The sequence below is a fragment of the Ruditapes philippinarum genome, unplaced genomic scaffold, assembly GCF_026571515.1.
Source record: "Ruditapes philippinarum isolate M1 unplaced genomic scaffold, ASM2657151v2 ctg5478_1_1_1_1, whole genome shotgun sequence".
Classification (NCBI taxonomy): domain Eukaryota; kingdom Metazoa; phylum Mollusca; class Bivalvia; order Venerida; family Veneridae; genus Ruditapes; species Ruditapes philippinarum.
The window spans coordinates 1-16,534 of NW_026854748.1; the positions used below are offsets into that span (position 1 = coordinate 1).

At 32.0% G+C, this 16,534-nt stretch overlaps 1 protein-coding gene and 1 long non-coding RNA gene across 2 annotated transcripts; one reads left to right on the plus strand and one right to left on the minus strand.

Annotated features, from left to right (window-relative positions):
• Positions 1 to 4,209: 4,209 nt before the first annotated feature.
• Positions 4,210 to 7,346, plus strand: LOC132740922 (uncharacterized). The gene is made up of 5 exons (XM_060728987.1): positions 4,210 to 4,339; positions 4,661 to 4,841; positions 5,299 to 5,463; positions 5,769 to 5,911; positions 6,269 to 7,346. Exons 1-5 carry the CDS (start codon positions 4,276 to 4,278, stop codon positions 6,604 to 6,606), a joined length of 891 nt encoding a protein of 296 aa, XP_060584970.1. The 5' UTR covers positions 4,210 to 4,275; the 3' UTR covers positions 6,607 to 7,346.
• A 3,140-nt stretch (positions 7,347 to 10,486) lies between these two features.
• Positions 10,487 to 14,218, minus strand: LOC132740923 (uncharacterized). Its single transcript, XR_009627224.1, has 4 exons — positions 14,104 to 14,218; positions 13,589 to 13,769; positions 12,123 to 12,729; positions 10,487 to 11,651 (listed from the first exon to the last, which is right to left on the minus strand). It is a non-coding gene; the product is annotated as an uncharacterized LOC132740923 (long non-coding RNA).
• Positions 14,219 to 16,534: the final 2,316 nt, after the last annotated feature.

Below are 16,534 nucleotides of genomic sequence, written 5' to 3' on the forward strand. Positions count from 1 at the left end.
AATTTGGAATAATAGAAATATTGTAACGTTAAAAATATCAATAATAGTGTATTGTTTTATTTCTATTGATAACGAATGCAAACTTTATCGAATGCAAAATTTATCTAATGATGTGTAATTTAAATTTGTTGTACTATGAATCTGAGATATGGTTAATAAATATTGAGAAAACACTTTTAGAGTTTGCTTATACATAGTTCTGGCTTCCAAAACTTTATAAGCCGCTATTTAACATTTTTGTTTTTCATCTCATGCGGCATTGTCATGTCATAGTATATAAACGGGTACGCTGAAGACCTTAAGCTAGCTTATGCATAATTTATTTTAGTTGGATTGTTTGGGAAGCTATAAGCTTATAGACACACTTTCGAATCCGTTCCTGGAACCAACCAGAACTGAGAAATGAGTGTACAGTTTCTTGCATAAGGTAACTACGACTTGCCCCTGACGGGGTTTAACCCATGCGACTAGCGATCATTAGATTAATAGTCCGACGTGTTAACCACTTGGCCATGTCGTCATTTCTCACGTTTAGAGTAAGTTATAAATACTAATACAATACAAGACTTTATCAACATAATTTTCATCGCATGACATTACAGTACAGTTTTAATTGTCATGTTATCATTGAGGATTTCGGCATTATGGGAAAACAGATACACCCGGTATACAAATGCTTATGAAACCGACTTCATGATACAAGTGTAACTAACACTATAAAAATATTATAGACTTACTATTAGTAAAGTCTGGACATCTGTAGAATCACTCATTTATTCAATCTAATACAATCGATCCCAAACAGATTATAAAGTACTGAGAGCTGTTGATGCCGTCACAGCATTACTCGTAAATTTTCCTTGGCTTTGATGTGACTTCACCTTACCATTGACCTACGTTCAATTGTATATGAAAAGAGGTTGACTTTCTTTTATTATGTGATCTTGTTGTTTTTATTATTTGATTGTGACTGTTCATTAAAAGATAAACATGTTACACGCCCCATAACACCGGTTTAAGCGGTAGTCAATCTTCATCAAGTGAAAGTAATGGAATAAATGATCCCGAAAGAATATATGACAACACTGGGATGAAGTATTTGACAACATTTTACATCTGTTATATTATAGTATTGACAGTAACCGACACAGTCATTTTGTCCCAGATGATCATGATAAGTACTCCGCATAGAGTAGTCATCAAATCAAATGGAGACATGTTTCCTCTTTATATTGATAAATAAGCTTATTTGTTTCAAGCTTTTGTGTACGAAATGGTATCTTTGAAAGTTCTAAAACTTCAGGATAGACAACTACAACATGTGTATATACATGTATATATATTCCCATTAATTTGAACAGCATTCAATAATTTTTTTAAAAGATGGATTTGAAGGAAATGTTCATCATTTGAAGATTCGACTAATTTACTTCATGTATTGAGTCGTAATATTATAAGGATCAATATTTTTAAAAATATGATCGGGGTCATTTACATTAAAGAATACATACGCCCGGCCATAATTCTATAGTAAAGGTGCCCCTTTTTGTAAGATACTGTAAACATGTTGACATAATCAAATATAATTATAAAAAATGACTTAAACACTATGACCCCTCTTCTTCGCACCGAAGATTTGCTTAAGGCCTGTCTCACACAGAAAACAGGTACAGGTGTAAACGAACCAAACGAGGCGTTATCCGAGTAACACGCGGGCCATTCGTGTGTATCCGTGTAAGCGGTGTATGATTTTCAAAACTTTTAAAAAGCTGGCACGGATGTCGTGTCCGGGTATGATCGTATAAGCGACCATAAGAGCCCGTGTGAGACAGTACATACAATCGTTTTTGAAGTCCACTCCACGAGTGAGCCCAGTCGTGTCAAGATCGTAAATAAATCGTATAGAATCGTTCGAGACCGTCCCCAAGTCCTACATCCAATACCCGATTAACACGCGAATGTCACATGATCACAATACGATTCACACACGAGTGCACACACAGTTTCAAACGAAGGCAATACTACCAATACGGTTCCAGTACGAATCATTCGTGGCAGACACGAAACAGTAACGTTACACTGTCTCACACGGCCTCGTACGGCCTCCTCTACGTCAGCACGAACTGTACAACGAAAATGACAACTACCTGCCTCCATCCTCAACTATATTAAATACTTCTCTTGTAGTCTTTTAACATGAAAATGTAATAGCAAGGTAAATAATGCTTTATGTATGAAATGATGAAAGATAAGATTATATATGTCGTAACGCATTCTTCGTTGATAGTTTAAGATTATTATTTTATGAATTGACTAAGTCAGTATATTGCGTAGATAGTCATCGCTCCATTTTTTATGAATGAAATAACAATGTGACGTAAATCATGATTTTTGTTATCCTATTTAACATTGTAATATCCATCATCTAAGAAAACGTTTTGTTGTTTTTTTTCGTGCGAACTTATACACTTATATTTACTGCAATACCCATATATTACTGTCTATTGTTCATACTTGAATTGATTTTGTTTACTATAATTACATTTAACTCTGCGTCCTTCCATTCCGAAATACCACACTGTCATTTAAGATTTAAAAAAAAATTGGTTAACCAGCTTAATTAGTGTTAATAATCATTTAAAGACATTATAAAGTGCTGAATTTCATAACAACTTAAAGTTGGTTTCCTGACCACCCTAATACAAACCTGATTTTTATCTGATTATATTATAACACATTTAAACATGTCTATGTCCTTAGTCATCGAAGTGGTATTTGGCTCATTTTACAAATATAATTAAATATCTATTTTTCTTTATCTAAACAAATACAGTACGAATTTTGAATGTACACAGTCGTAAACGTACAGTTTGTAGCAACACTCAACACATTATATAAATGATAAAAAAGCACCGAGTACTTTATCTATTCTGACTTAGCTACAGCATGTTGTTACCCAGAGGTAGTCCTTTATCGTGATTTATGTAATCAGCGGAATTAGCACCCATCTATTATCAACAATTTCAAAAGAAAATATTCTTGTCAATTTCTTCTACTTCCTCTTCTCCTTGATTGTTATTGTACTGGTTTAAGTCATGCCGGCAGTTTAAAAGTTTTATGTTGATTTTCCAGCTTTACCAGTGGGTGAAGCCCTCCGTGCAATATTTCAGGTATGAACGGTCATCTTATAAGAAAACCGACGTAGGATTGATGAAAAGCTTCGTCGCAAAAAAATCCCTAGCAGAATTTGATTTCGCAAAAATGCAGATACCGGCCTTAACCGAACTACCACGGACAAATTCAGCAAATTAAGGTTTTTAACTATTGATTAAAGTTTATAACTTATTACTTAAAAAGTGAGTTTTGATAGCTACCTTAAAACGATGAAATTTGTTAATTTCAGTTATACAAGTTGGAAGACTGTTCCATAGCTTAGCACCAATAAAACTCAAAGACTTTGACCAAGAACCTTCAACGTTAGGAAGACAATACCCTCCTTTTTTTGCTCAGTCTGGTGCAATAAGAATGCACAGATTCCTGAGAAACAAAACAATCACCTAAGTACCCTGGGGCAATTTGGTTTTTAACCTTCAAAAACATGTCATAACATAATTTGTTCAACTCTTTTACAAACTGGTAACCAATTAAGGGATTTAATATGGGAAGGGCCAATATGAACCGAATTTCATCATTTTATTTTGTGTTGACTGCAATTTATTTTTCAAGACCTGAGGTAAACCATAATACCAGACACAATAGGCATAGTCAAAGTGGCACTGAATTAAGGATTTGACAAGCAGTTTTTAGTATGCTGTGTAAGGAAATCTTTCTTACGGTAAAGGAAATTTAACCTGGCGTTAGCCTTCTGAATAACTGAGTCTGCGACAGGTACTAATCAATAGTTACCCCAAGATATTTCATGGATGTGGACGCTTCTATTGCAGTGCCGTTACAATTTATGTTAAATTTGGAATGTGACATCGTTTTATTGTCATATCGTATAGATTCACCAATTTATAAATTTAGTTATGACACGGTTGATTTGCTTTGGTCGACATACCGGTCATGGGTAGATGTTTGACTTTTTGTTTTAGCTAGTTGTATATAATACATTTTTTAAATCTAAAATGGAATTTATTTTTGTAATGTTGTACTATAAATACGCATTATGCAATTTCATGGGATTTTAAACGAGGAAACCCATGCGTATACATTTAAACATTTCTCACATAAATATAAGGCGACCTATGCAATATTTTACCAGAAGTCATAAAAATGAGCTACCATTTAGTTGTATTTTTTATTTCGCTTTATGTGTTCGGATTTTTTCAAGTAGACGGTAAGCATACAACAGATGTTGAATACAAGATAAATCAAAATTTCAACTATATTAAAAGATAAATAACTGAATTGTGAATCAATCAATTAATTTATCTATTTATTACGTAAATATTTTGATCTTTTATAAGACTTATTTAGACATCATCTCATTATATGACTATACATAAAGCTACCTTATGAATTAATTAAGAGTATACTTTCAGAAAATATTAATGACATTACCTGGATTGTCTGTAATAAGAACTTTCTTTTCTAAACGGTATATAATGAAATCAAGTGTGGTTATAACGGCCTAATATATTCTTATTTTACGATAAAGGTATAAGACATTTCTGCGGGTCAATATTACAACCTTATAATACAGACATTGAAGAGTGTATAGAAGGAGAAGTGGTCAGCAAGACTTTACAAAGTACAACACAAAGTGGATTGACTGAAACCGATTCACTCGTTCAAACAGCAGATCCCTTAAGAAACAGAGTACTTCGTCGGCCTTGCATGTAAAATATGAAAATTACATAGATAAAAAAGATATTTGTCTTTAACATGTCATTAAATAAACGGATACAAAGTAGTTTCGGGTTATTAGTAATTTAAAATTGGTACCAATATGAACAAATTAATTTAACGCACTGTGAATCAATATCATAAATGGAAAACTTAGTTGGTCTTAATAAATAAAACTTAAAATTTATCTATAATAAGTTTGAATTTTTGCAAGAATTGTGGTGCTGTTTCCCTAATGATTTGTAGTGTCTCATTACATGTTCCATTGGTGATGTTTCGAACTTTTAAATAAATTAGAAATCATTTCCATGTATAAATGTTTTAAGTCTGTTTGATTCTAAAGAACTCGATAGATCACATTTAATATTGTTGTCCATGAACAATCAATCTAAACGATAATTTAAATGATTTAGGGCCGTTGTATAAGATTTAAATATTTATATATTTTAGAGATTATGACGATATATTGAGATGTAACGGTAAAATACACTGCGGGCGTCACGAAGGTTACAAATGTTGCGGTTTTGAAAGTTACAACCCAAACCACCAAACATGCTGTCAACAATCAAGTGCCATGTATAGAATTCATGATGACAAACCGGAGAAAAGTCACATGTGAGTAAAATAAAAACTAAGTAAATCACGTGTATTGTGTTATAGAAAACATGTAAAGTATAGGGGTAGGACAACACGCTCTCTTCATTGAACAATGAATAAAAATAGGGCAATAAACTATCAATAACAAATTTGGCTTAAAGAATCAATACTTATACTTATCTCATGTTTTCTGGAAATAAAAAACTACATAACATTTAATTTCTATATCTATAATTTTCTTTTGCTATTTTTCTCATTACTATCCTTATTACTTTTCAAAAAAAAAATATTCTCATATTTTTTAAAAGGAATTTATTTTTTAGTTGCTGTCAGTTGGATGTTCATATACGAGGCTCAAAAACCACACCATGTGCGCACGTGGCTAATAATGATATGTTCTTGCAAAAACCTAGACATCTGAAGAACCTAAGAAATGACCAAAGGCTATGCAGGGAGTCGTTTCATGGTTTGGATATAGAAAAGCTTATGTTGTACTTTACATTACGAAGTTTACATTTAAAGAGCGTGATAGAGTAATTTATGATCATATACACAATGTAGCAAATTTTGTTAAAGTGACTCCTCTCCGGATTTTTTTACATGACGGGGTGGAAATATATTTAAAATCTTTGTGTAACATTTTGATGTATGGCTATTCCAATAACTTTTGTGCAAGTTTCTAGTTCAAGTTTGTGGACCTCCGTTAAAATGAGTTAATAAAAAAGGTATATTGATAACACATTGACATCAGTTGAATAATTTTATATTTTTAATGTACTTTCTCTTTGGATTTTAATTTGAAATGTTTCAACTTTTATTCTAGTCTTCAGAATCGATTTAAGGAGTGGAGGACGCGGTGTCACTGCTGTTGTACTTATGTGGGACTGGAAACCTTCAAAGAAAAAACTTAGACTGAAAAAGTCAGGAACGTTAAAAAAGAATATGCGCATAAAATTTGATAAATACAGCAAACCGAAAAACATTGCTAAAAATAGTTTTCTGGTAGTTTCTAAATATAACTATTCGGAGGATTCCTATCTATATTTAAAAGCAAATGATGTTTTGTACAGATGTCCTAAAAAGCACAAAAATATGATGAGAATATTGCGGAAAATTCAAAATAAATGTTTAAAAAAACAAGAACTCTTACGTGGGAAATAAGAATTATTGCTTTCATGTATTGTAGCACTGTAAGTTAGTTCATACTTTTAGACTTTGCTATGTACGTGTTAGTTCAGCGCAATATTTGACACCATTGGTCATTTGATACACATTTAGTATTATAGAATGTTAAAAGGTATTTTTACAAGACGTATTTGTCGTACATAAGACAAGATAAATCGCCTTGACCTTTGCCTTCATCACAGTGATGTACGATGGAATGTGTCATGCCTAGAACTTAATTTCATATTTTGAACGGACTTAATCATCATTTTCAATGTTATAAGCGTGATTAAATTTGTTTATACATTTTGTACTTTAAGAGATGAACATTAATTATGCCGGTGCTAGGGACGTGAGAGATGTTGCACTTTTGTGCAGTTAACAGATTAATTAGGCCAGCCAAGTCTTTCAAACAGTTGATAGATCTATCCATCTACATGTTGTTTCGAGAAAAGTCTATCATTCATAGCAGTACACAAACAGTTAAATAATATGTTTTTGATAAACAGAAGTATGATTAATTAGATAATTTTAATCAGTCTATCCTTAATAAAAAAATGAGTTGGTTGGAATTGGTTGTTTGGTTGGTTGATCATATATTTCAATGAAAGTGTATTGTTTTATTTCTATTACTAACGAATGCAAACTTTATCGAATGCAAAATTTATCTGATGATGTGTAATTTAAATTTGTTGTACTATGAATCGGAGATATGGTTAATAAATATTGAGAAAACACTTTTAGAGTTTGCTTATACATAGTTCTGGCTTCCAAAACTTTATAAGCCGCTATTTTACATTTTTGTTTTTCATCTGAAGCGGCATTAAAGTTTTGGATTAGACCCGTTACGAAACCTAACCAGAATAACATAAGTTGATTTAACCTTATTTTTCACTTGCAAATACACTTGACCCATTCAATTCTTGTGCATTTTACGATAAAACAATTATTTAAACATTGTTCTATACCAATTAACATTGTTCTATACCAATTAAGGTACCGCCTCCGTGGTCGAGTAGTTAGAGTCGATTACTTCTAATCCAGTTACCTCTCTGGCGTGGGTTCTATCCCCGGGAGATGCTTTGGTAGTTTAGCGCGGAGGAAGGTAGTCAAGTACTGGTGTAACTCTCCAGGAACGATGGTTAGGAAACTACCCGCCTATATGACTGAAATACTGTTGGAAAAAGGCGTAAAATGACACAAACAAACAAACAAAAACCAATTAAAGTATCAAAATATTAATACCGTCATAAAAATTGCCTATTATCTGTAAAACATCAATTACACCGACTACAGTCGGCAATGACATTTTGGTGCCACGCGAGACCTCGTTTGACATCATTCGCGGGAACTGATTAGAGTACAGTCGTGTACTATATCTAGAACATCTTTGTTGACATGATTTCAATATTTTTATTCAAGATAATGTTTTTATTCATTTTCATTTATTTTTTAATACAAATGTACTTAAATATGATTTTATTGAATACAAAAGTCACCCTTTTCAATATCTTTAAAAAATGTTATTTATAAAAATATTGGAAGAACATGGGTTCGTAAAGGTCAATCTCGTAATCACGTGGTCAAACATTTAGGCAATATGGCGGCCAAGTGACGAAATTTTTACCGATCGGAAACTATTAGGTAGTTTAAGTTCGTAATAAGATTTTTATTTGTCCATCCTTGGCTTCTCAGCAGATAATTTATAATGTTATCAAGGTATCATGGTATGTTCGATAAATGAATACAAGCGTGTCAGATTCCTGGCACGATTATTGGTGGACTTTCCCTGCGGGGTTATCTTCAGCGTTCACGTCATGTCATAGTATATAAACGGGTACGCTGATGACCTTAAGCTAGCTTAATTTATTTTAGTTGTATCGCGTGGGAAGCTATAAGCTTATATACACACTTTCGAATCCGTTCCTAGAAAACCAACCAGTACTGAGAAATGAGGGTAAAGTTTCTTGCATAAGGTAACAATGACTTGCCCCTGACGGATTTGAACCCACGCGACTAGCGATCATTAGATTAATAGTCCGGGGTGTTAACCACTTGGTCATGTCGTCATTTCTCACGTTTAGAGTAAGTTATAAATACTAATACAATACAAGACTTAATCAACATAATTTTCATTTCATGACATTACAGTAAAGTTTTAATTGTCTTGTAATCATTGAGGATTTCGACATTATGGGAAGACAGACAAATGCTTATGAAACCGACTTCATGATACAAGTGTAACTAACACTATATAGACTAACTATTTATAAAGTCTGAACATCTGTAGAATCCCTCATTTATTCAATCTAATATAATCGATCCCAAACAGATTATAATGTACTGAGAGCTGTTGTTCCCGCACAAGATATTTCGTAAATTTTCCTTGGCTTTAATGTGACATTGGCCTTATAATTGGCCTAAGTCCTAATATAAGGTTCAATTGTATGTGCAGAGAGGTTGATTTTTATTTACATTATGTTTTTGTTGTTTTTAATTCTTTGGGTCGTCAGACCAAACAAATAATGGTACCGAAAATTCAGACTCTAATGCTATTAATTGCAAATGCCGAAAGTAGTCCGCTTTTCTGAAGCGGTTACTTTCCTTTATATGTACACTAACGCCGGAAAATTCAGGGGAGATCACTGCGTAAAGATGGTCAAATGACAGGCGCATTAATTTTGAAGTAAAATCATTCCCGAATGGTCGAAGATTTCTTATATTGTTTTATTCTTTATAGATACACATGCTTAAAGTAAGCTCCATGATTACTTACATCAGTGTTAAACAACAGTTACCTAATTCAGAATAATATGGTATTCTCATACCAATTCACAGTGGCCGAGGGTTTGCGCGCTCGCTTAGGATGCGAGAGGTCTGGAGTTCAAATCCCATTTAAGGCAACTCATTTTTTCAAATTGTTTAAGTCAAATAAACATTGGATTGGATATCAGTGTTGCAATAAGTCTTATAGCCAGTTTACTACAATTAATACGCTGGAAAACATTGATGGCACTATACAAAAACAAATTGGTTTATAATCTCACAAGTTTCACCTTTCTGACATTCAGAGACCCCAACAAATTCAGAGCCTTATGTGATTTAATTTTTGACTGTTAATGCGATATACTGAAAAGATAAACATGTTACCCGCCCCATAGCACCGGTTTAAGTGGTAGTCAATCTTCATCAAGTGAAAGTAATGGAATAAATGATCCCGAAAGAATATATGACAACACTGGTATGAAGTACTTGACAACAATTTACATCTGTTATATTTTATTATTGACAGTAACCGAGACAGTCATTGTGTTCAGTGGTTTTCATACACAGGTGATCATGATAAGTACCCTGCATTGTACTCCTCAACTCAAATAGAGAAATGATTACTCTTTATATTTATAAATATAAGTTAATTTGATATAAGATTGTGTGTACTCAATGGTATCTTTGAAACTTTTAAGTCTTAGTGAGATGCCTAGTGCGTGTAAGTTACGCTTGTTCATGAAATCGGTTTTACAAGCATTAATTTTGTATATATCTGTCTTCCCATAATGCCGAGTCCCTCAAACTGAAATCCTCAATGATAACATGACAATTAAAACTGTACTGTAATGTCATGCGATGAAAATTATGTTGATAAAGTCTTGTAGTGTATACGTATTTATAACTAACTCAAAAAGTGAGAAATGGCGACATGGCCAAGTGGTTAACACGTCGGACTAGTAATCTAATGATCGCTAGTTACATGGGTTCAAACTCCGTCAGAGGACCTTACACTCATTTTCTCACAGAAACGGATTGGAAAGTGTGTATTAGTTTTTAGCTTCCTACACAATCCAACTAAAATACATTATGTATAAGCAAACTATAAAAGTGTTATCACAATGTTTATTAACCATATCTCAGATTTATAGTACAACAAGTTTAAATTACACATCATTAGATAAATTTTGCATTCGTACGACAGCATTAAATTTTACTTGATATTGACTTGAATGAGTACGTATCGAAATAAAACAATACACTACACTATTATTGATATTTCTAACGTAACAATATTTTTATTATTCTAAATTTCAATCAATCAATCAACCAATCAATCGATCTTAATTAAACAACCAACCAAACAACAATCCAACTAATTCATTTATTTATCAAATTATCTATTTAATTATACTTCTGTTTATCAAAAACATATTATTAAGCTGTTTGTGTACTGCTATGATTGTTATAATTTTCTCGAAACAACCTGTAGGTGGAGAAAACTATCAACTGTTTGAAAGACTTTGCTGGCTTGATTAATCTATTTACTACACAAAAGTGCAACATCTCTCACGTCCCTAGCACCAACTTCATTAATGACACTTATTAAAGTACAAAATGTAAAAAGAAAATTGAGTCACGCTTGTAACATTGAAAATATTGATAAAGTCCGTTGTTAGTGTCAACTCAAAATATGTATTTAAGTTCCAGGCATGACACATTCCATCGTAGATCACTCTGATGAAGTCAAAAGCCAAGGCGATTTATTTTGCTTATGTACGACAAATATGTCTTGTAAAAATGCCATTTTAACATTCTATAATACTAAATGTGTATCAAATGACGAGTGGTGTCAAATATTTCGCAGAACGCACACGTATATAGCATAGTCTAAAAGTATGAACTTACTTACAGTGCTACAATACATAAAAACAATAATTCTTATTTCCCACGTAAGAGTTCTAGTTTTTTACATTTGTTGTGAATTTTCCGCAATATTCTTATCATGTTTTTGTGCTTTTTAGGACTCCTGTACAAAACATCATTTGCTTTTAAATATAGATTGGAATCCTCTATATAGTTATATTTAGAAACTACCAGAAAACTATTTTTAGCAATGTTTTTGGGTTTGCTGTGTTTATCAAACTTTATACGCATTTTCTTTTTTAACGCTCCAGACTTTTTCAATCTAAGTTTTTTCTTTGAAGGTTTCCAGTCCCACATTCGTACAACAGCCGTGACGCCGCGTCCTCCACTCCTTAAATCGATTCTGAAGACTAGAATAAAAGTTTAAAAAATTCAAATTAAAATCCAAATGAGAGTACATTAAAAAATGAAACTATTCAAATCACTTAAATATGTCATGAATTTACAATTGCCTTTTTACTAAATCACTCTAACAAACTTTGCTACACTGTGCATAAGTTATAGTTATAAGTTACTCTTGCATTTACATTAAATGTTTGTTTGTTTTTTTGCTTCATTTTACGCCTTTTTCAACAGTATTTCAGTCATATAGGCGGGTAGTTTCCTAACCATCGTTCCTGGAGAGTTACACCAGTACTAGGCAACCTTCCTCCGCGCTAATGTACCAAAGCATCTCCCGGGGATCGAACCCACGCCAGAGAGGTAACTGGATTAGAAGTCAGCGACTCTAACCCCTCGACCACGGAGGCGATACATTAAATGTAAACTATATGAATTATATAAGTAAGATCAAGTACAACATATTTTTTCTTTATTCATACCATAAAACGAGTCCCTGCATAGCCTTTGGTCTTTTTTAAGGTTGTTCAGATGTTTTGGTTTTTGCAAGAACATATCATTATTAGTCACGTGCGCACATGGTATGCTTTTTGATCCTCGTATATGTACATTCAACTGACAGCAACTAAAAAATAAATCCCTTTTAAAAAGTATGATGACTTATTTATTTTTGAAATGTAAGAAGAATAGTAATGAGATGAAAAAGCAAAAGAAAATTATAAAGATAGAGACTAAATGTTATGTAGTTATTTTTATTTCGAAACACGAGATAAGTATTGACTCTTAAAGCCACATTTGATATTGATAGTTTATTGTCCTATTTGTTTATTCATTCATTCGAGAGTGAATTTTCCTAACACTGTACTTCACATGTTTTCTATAACACAGTTCACGTGATTTATTTTTTTATTTTATTTTACTCACATGTGACTTTCCTCGGGTCTGTCATTATGTATTCTATACATGGCACTTGATTGTTGACAGCATGTTTGGATGTTTGGGTTGTAACGTTCAAAACCACAACATTTATAACCTTCGTGACGCCCACAGTGTATTTTATCGTTACAGCTCAATATATCGTCCTTATCTCTACAAGATATAAATATCTATATATCAATTGTATCATAGTTTGGATACCTTTCTGTTGAAAATGTGTCAGGGTTAAATCGTATACATATACATGCACAGTGCGTTAACTGGAGTGCGGGTATTAGTTACCCGCACTCCAGAGAATGCCCATTGATTGGCTCATTCTTGCTGGGGTTTACATATTGTGACGGCAGTGAAAGTAAAATCGACAGTCATATTTAGATGCTCGTTCATTGGTTCATTTTTGCCGGGGTTTCATATTGTAACAACAGGGAACGTGTTTTTATGTTTGACTATGATACAAAAGAGAAAGAACGCCAAAACACTCGGTAATCTGATTAATACTGGGGGGACTACGCCCCCTCGTACAAATCAAATAACCTCGTGTTTCGGTGCTCTTTCTATTACATAACGCCCCAAAATCATTTAAATTATCATTTAGATTGATTGTTCATTGACAACAGTAGTAAATGTGATCTATCGAGCTCTTTAGAACTAAACAGAACGTAAAACATTTATACATGGAAATGATTTCTAATTTAAAATTTCGAAACATCACTATATAGGTCAATGGAACATTTAATGAGACACTACAAATCATTAGGAAAACAGAACCACAATTCTTGCAAAAAAATCAAACTTATAATATATATTCATTTTTTAAAGCTTTATTTATTAAGACCAACTGATTTTTTTTTCCATTTATGATAGTGATTCAGAGTGCGTTAAATAAAATTTGTTCATATTGGCACCAATTTTTAAATTACTAAAAACCCGAAACTACTTTGTATTCGTTAATTCAATGACATGTTAAAAACAAATATCGTTTAATATATCTATGTATTTTTCGATATTTTACCTGCAATGACGACGACGGACTCTGTTTCTTATGGGATCTGCTGTTTGAAAAACTGAATTTGTTTCAGCCAATCCGCTTTGTGTTGTACTTTGTAAAGTCTTGCTGACTACTTGTCCTTCTATACATTCTTCACTGTCTGTATTATACGGTTGTAATTTTGATCCGCAGAAAAGTCTTATACCTTTACCGTAAAATAAGAATATATTAGGCCGTTTTAACCACACTTGATTTCATTATCATTGATATATTTGACCCTTTTAGAAAAGAAAGTTCTTATTACAGACATTCCAGATTATGTCGTTAATATTTTCTGAAAGTATACTCATAATTAATTCATAAGGTAGCTTTATGTATAGTCATATAATGAGATGATGTCTAAATAAGTCTTCTAAAAGGTCAAAATATTTACGTAATAAATAAATTAATTAATTAATTAATTCACAATGCAGTTAATTATCTTTTAATCTAATTGCAAATTTGATTTATCTTGTATTCAACATCTGTTGTATGCTTACCGTCGACTTGAAAAAATCCGAACACATAAAGAGTAATTAAAAATGCGACTAAGCTGTTGCTCATTTTTCTGACTTCTGGTAAAATATTACATAGGCGGTCTTATATTTATGTGAGAAACGCATGGGTTTCCTCTTAAGGATCCCATGAAATTTCATAATGCGTATTTAAAGTACAGCATAACAAAAATAAATTTCCTAATAGCTTTAAATAAATAATACATAAAACTAGCTAAAAACAAAAAGTCAAACATCTACCCATGACCAGTTTGTCGACCAAAGCAAATCAACCGTGTCATAACTAAATTTAGTAATAGTTGAATCTACGATATGACAAATGAACGAAAAATTCAGCATCAATAATCAAATCGACTTTACAAGTGATAAAAAGAGAAAAACCTACCGATACTTCGATATTTCCTAAAAATATATTATAGATTAGACTACAAAGATGATACAGATTTGAGTTCAAAAGTTATAAACTTTAAATCAATACAGTGAGGTAGAAATAACTTAAACCATTTAAATTATAAAAAAGGGTTCCCAACAGTGTAACCTGTGACATTTAGCCGTTCCTATCATACCTGACAGATTATCCACTTATAAAATTTAACAAAAGATTAGCACTTGATATACATAATGTTATTATATGTATCGTCATAATATATAATTAATTTTGTGGTTCAGGAACCCGAAATTCTATCCAAAGCAAAACAATAACGATAAAAAAAAATCCCACACATATATATGGGAATTTAACATATCCTCAAAAAAAAAAAGAATTTCGCGTTCCTTTGCATGATTATTTGAAATACATCAAAAATAACAACAAAAAAATATTTGAAAGATTTTGTATATAATTGTTTTCCATGCAATACTTAGCACATAATATTAATGTATTGCTGCTAGAATAACGTGTAATTGTTTTTGTTTTTTCATTTTGTACGCAGCAAAAAAGCTCAGTTTAATATAATCTAAATGATTCACCATAAGTTTTAAAATGCATTCGATTCTAACCAAAATAAAATTCGTATACAAGCATATGAATTTAACCATCTTTTGCATTTAAGTGAGCTGAAAGGCGCCATTTCGATATATCTTCCTATACATTACTCGGTAAAGGTCTCATCATGGTTTTTAAAATGTCATTATGGAAGTACTGAAGTTGTGAATGCGAACTCTATTTTCTATTATCTAATACTTAAAGGCTTTAATGAATCGTGATTTCATATTATGTCACCAGAAATTAGTAATTTTGGCATGACGTTAAAGGCTATGTACGTAAAACGTGATTTGATATTTAAATGTATGCGGGACTGATTCAATGATCCAAAATGCGCATACAAAAGTCCTCTTTAAAAAGTATCATTAAACCACCTGTTGTCAGTATTACACGATGTTTAAGATAAAGTTTTATGACCCATGTATTACGTAATATTACACAATTGATACAGTACACTTTCTGTGATTATTTGGATTGGTAAGGTGGAAAATGTCTGTGATCGGCTGTTTTTTGTTGTTGTTTTTTTGTTTTGTTTTTTTAAGCTAGCTTACAATATCATTCACAGTACCATGACATTCCTCATATTAATGTACAATTATGATGATCGTAATAATTTATTCGAATTTATATTGTAGCGTGACAAATATTGTGGGATGCACTTAACTAGATTTTGAAAATGTGTTACGATAAACGGGATACAGATTTTGATATTTCGACCATTTGGGAAATATTCTTAACTTCTCAATATTTTGTAAAAATACTTAACTGTTTGACATTACAGTCAAATCTGACAGATTAGGCAAACTGAATAATCATGAACATGCGTAATCACATGTTTCTGACAGTTTTTGAAAGTTGACAAAACGTTTTTAAAAGAATACATTAAAGCACAAAACTATATCAGCATGGTTTTCCTGATTACTAAAGTACTTACTAGATGTAAGTATTATATCTTTTAAGTAAAGTCTTTTCACAGATTGAATTATAATGACATTATACATGTATATAATATATACCGAAAGCATTTTTCATAAGAAACCTTTCTTCTTGTAATAAAACTGGGGCGCAAATCATGATTTTCTTTTCGTTATTATATGAAATCACGCGGTTGTAATATCCATCCACCAAGAAAACGATGTTTTTTCGTGGGCACCTGTTTTTTCTCGTGCTTTTACAATTTGTCAAAATTTATTTACTGCAATACCCATATGACAAAAAAACTTTAAAGATTAATTGTATAACGTATTATTACTGTCCATTGTTCATACCCATTTGATTTGATTTTGTTTACTATACTGATTTTATTCACATGTTGTTATACAATTATTGACAAGTGTACCAATGAATATGATTCTTTAAAATGTTCTGTGGCAATGAGATTGCAGCTATAATAAGATCATATAATAATACATTATACTTGTATAGTGTAAT